General features: G+C 37.8%; 1 protein-coding gene across 1 annotated transcript; it reads left to right on the forward strand.

Moving 5' to 3' along the window:
- Nucleotides 1–237: 237 nt before the first annotated feature.
- On the forward strand, nt 238–3,711 carry LOC137290799 (ubiquitin-ribosomal protein eL40 fusion protein). Its single transcript, XM_067821933.1, has 4 exons — nt 238–384; nt 1,771–1,857; nt 2,528–2,630; nt 3,560–3,711. Exons 1-4 carry the CDS (start codon nt 282–284, stop codon nt 3,651–3,653), a joined length of 387 nt encoding a protein of 128 aa, XP_067678034.1. The 5' UTR covers nt 238–281; the 3' UTR covers nt 3,654–3,711.
- Nucleotides 3,712–4,061: the final 350 nt, after the last annotated feature.

Raw genomic sequence — 4,061 nt, forward strand, 5'->3', positions numbered from 1 at the left:
GGAGAAAAAACATACTGAACAGTGATTTTATTGGAAGCCTGTTTAATCTTCTATTTTGCTGTAGAGCTAGTAACTTTGGTACAAAATGGATTTTCAAGAATTAGGGCTGTTGTTTCATACAGGTTTCCACAACATCTATGTCGAATATCAGTTCAAGGCAGGACTAAATATAGCATTTGAAGCTAACAGTTTGAAGCTGTTGAAGCATCTTTTTGCCTACATCTTTTATGTATTAGTTGAACCAGCAGATTCATATTTTGTTTCAGACGTGAAAAGCGAAGATGCAGATCTTCGTGAAGACTTTGACAGGCAAGACCATCACCCTTGAGGTGGAGCCCTCTGACACCATTGAGAATGTCAAGGCTAAGATCCAGGATAAGGAAGGTAAGCATATTCATTAAATGTTTCAGATAATATGACCACTAAGATGTAAAGAATTGATATGTAAAGTCATTGTATTCAGTTTGTAAATCAAGGCTACTACACCCAACCTTTTCTATGTTTTTGAACTTTATCTCCTGCCAGGAAGTCAAAGGGGCATATACGTTTGAGGTCTGTCAGTCCTTCTGGCCGTCTGAGATGATAGAGGCGGATTTTGTCAAAAAACGTTAAAGATAGTTATACCAGATTTGGCGTTTGTTTTCAGGATATGAAGGCCTTGATGAAGTTTGAAAACAGAAACTTATTGGTTACAGAGTTATGGTTCTTGTCATGTGTTTCTTGACATAGTGCAGTGTATGTAAATTGAAACTCATAAATAAAATAGGAAGCCCTTAGGTCTGATACCTGAAAAATGTTGCTGGCCCTATAAGTATGTAACCATTGGTTACTGTTGCTGGCCTTATAAGTATGTAACCATTGGTTACTAAAGGAAACTGAGAAAAGGTGTTAAAATAATGTAATTGATGAATTACTTTTGGTGTGGTAAACATGCTAAAGAGAAGTTTTAAAAACATAACTTGGTGGTCTGTGTCGATTCATTTTGCATCACTGCCATCTGAATCAGATAAAGGAAAAGAACAACATTGCCCATTGGCTGAAAGCATTCTCTAGACCAGTCATTTTTAGTGTTAGATAAATGGATAGGCTGATCTTTGGAAGTTATGGTTTTATTGATATGAACTATAGAGATATCGTGTAGCTACCACACTTGTAAATCATTTTCAAAATATTTCCCACAGTGACATGATCAAATATATACCCTTGGGAAAGGTAATGGGCTGGCTGTGAAAATGAAGTTGTAAGCCCGCCATGTAACTAGTAAGCAGTGGGCCACCAGGCAGAGTGATTTCATGCAATGCTTAGGGCAGACCGTCCCGATGGTAGCAGATTTTCTCATTTAACAGCTTAGGTAAGGAGCTTCCTTGTGTAGGAAGAATGAACAATTTTCAAAATACAAACAGAACATGGTGGTGGGGATATTGATGACCATCAGTTTGTGGTTTTCATAGAAACATTTCTGGTAGCTGAGCAGATGGTATTATTTCATGGTCAAAGAGAGAGGACCACAATTTGTAGAGAACATCTTATCTTGAACTTTATCTGCTGTAATTGCTGTAATATGCTGACTCAGTATCTCATATAGTAACCAGAACACTGGCGATAATAAGTGTTATTTTTATTGTGATTGTATGTTTAAATATGAGTTGCTTTGAAAGAAATATTATCGCGTATAAAGGATCATTGGATTTTTTATTGGAATCAGAGTAACATTGTTTGGTAAGTTGTAATCTGACATCTGCTTTTTAACACTGCTATTTGCTTTGTAAGGTATCCCTCCAGATCAGCAGAGATTGATCTTTGCTGGCAAGCAGTTGGAAGATGGTCGCACTTTGTCTGACTACAACATTCAGAAAGGTAGGTTCTATTGATCTTATTGATTTATCTGTCATCACGAGAAAGACACTTATTCAGGAAATGGATAATTTGGGTTGTGAAGCCATAGGTGGCATGACACATAACAAGCATGTTACATGATTGACCGCTATGTCGTCATCTGTTATGAAAATGTCAAGATAAGTTTGAGCGTAATGTAATTTACTTCAGGCTGCGTTAATCCATTTAATCTTTATTTAGATAGTTTAAAGTAGCCGATTCTTGTTTGCTAGGAAAATCAAGCAGTGCTTATGTAAGGGAGGTAACTCCATTTGTGATGAAAATTGGGTTCAAGGATTGTGTATTGAATCTGTGTGTTTCAGGCTCCTTAGAAATATTTTGTGGCTGGTAAAAACAGCTACTTCCTGAAAATTGACTCCCAGTTCTATTATATCTTTGGAAGGATTGATACACTTGAATTCAAACTTGATTTCATGATGTCTAGTGTGATTGATTGTTAGACTATACAATATTTATCCAGGTCTTGTCAGTTTCATAACAACAGTTGTGGCTTGGAGTCAGTATTGCCTTGTTGGTGCGTGTTTATTGTCAATGTTGGCAATTCCAGCATCCAACGCCAGTCTGGAGCCACTCAACACGTTTTGTATGCTTTTGTTGATATATCACTGATTGTTTGGGTTGGCTGTTCCAGAGTCCACCCTCCATTTGGTCCTGCGTCTGCGTGGAGGCATCATTGAGCCTAGTTTGAGAATCCTGGCCTCCAAGTACAACTGCGAAAAGATGATCTGCAGGAAGTGAGTTGTTCCTTCAACTCAACACCTCATGTGACATGTTGCTAATCATTTCGAGAGGAAGACACTGTCCCATGCTACATGATCTTTTCACTTAAGATGGTTATTTGCCATGCATTTTACTATTTTTAGTCACATTTTGATCAGTCTGAAATAAGTGGTTTAGGATCAGCCAGTTCAGTGTGGGCTTGAGCACTTGGAATTAACCACTTCTCATTTAAATAATGTGTAGCTGAATTTCATCCAAAACATCATGCGATGCATTATCTAAAGTTACTGACCTGACTTCAGTCAATGTCACCTACACAGCTATTAGCTGTACTGCTTGTCAGTAATTGGTTCTCAGATTAATCAGTAACTAACTGTTCTTGCTCCTTTCTATTCTACCATTCTGTCAACCAAATGTGGGAATGAAGTGGATTCAAGCATGCAAATTGTTTAAGTAATGGCAAAGGTACAGATAATTTGCGCATCTGCGTACATTATGCAAATGTTTATGTGCAAAACTTCAATTCCTAGTAAGGAAATTGCATGCAAGTATGCTTGTATTCCTGTAAATACTTGATAACTTTGATCTTACTTGTGTACACACTAAAGTCTTGGCTTGTGTACCTATGGATATATAAAATAACTGAGGTGCACTGAGAGGTTCTATTTATCACCTGAACACGTCTTAATGTTTCTCATGTTACAGATCAAACATAAATAACAAACATGTAAACTCTCATTTAAACTTTATTTTAATTTGCAAATGTGTTTGAGTCAGGTGGGTACAGTTTATTTTGCTACTTGGGGGAGAAATAGGATACCCAGTTAAAGTGAACACAATCGCGTTCATAACTCGTTGACACAAAAAATTATCTGCAGCTCTGTTTCACTTAGGTTGTATGTTGCCGATATGATAGGTTCAGCGAAGTGTCGCTCTTTTGCAGATGCTATGCTCGCCTCCACCCCCGGGCAACTAATTGCCGCAAGCGCAAGTGTGGCCACACCAGCAACATCCGCCCCAAGAAGAAGCTGAAGTAGATTATTGTATATTATATTGTGATCACTGCACAGTGCAAATAAAAATCCTGGGCAAATATGGACTGGTTCTTTTTTTGTGTAATTGTGTGTTTGCTTTCACGGGGTTGGATCTATTATTGCAGTCTTCCAGTGACAGTATTTCAGCAACACAACGATATAAGCTAGACTGTACAATATTTTACAGGGCTGGATTCATTTTAAGTCTTAACACAAGATTTGCTGCAGTTGAAATTATGTTGAGATGTATCTATAGCAGTTCATTATAATTACGTCACTAGTGCACACATTAGGTGTTCTGCTTGACAAGCAAATTCTTTAACACATTGTGCAAAACTTACGCTCGTCCTTCAGTCCCTGACCAGTGAAAATTTGTGAGGACCACTAAATAAGCTTGCAGTCGTTCTCGTG

Source organism: Haliotis asinina, chromosome 1 (genome assembly GCF_037392515.1).
Source record: "Haliotis asinina isolate JCU_RB_2024 chromosome 1, JCU_Hal_asi_v2, whole genome shotgun sequence".
Lineage (NCBI taxonomy): Eukaryota > Metazoa > Mollusca > Gastropoda > Lepetellida > Haliotidae > Haliotis > Haliotis asinina.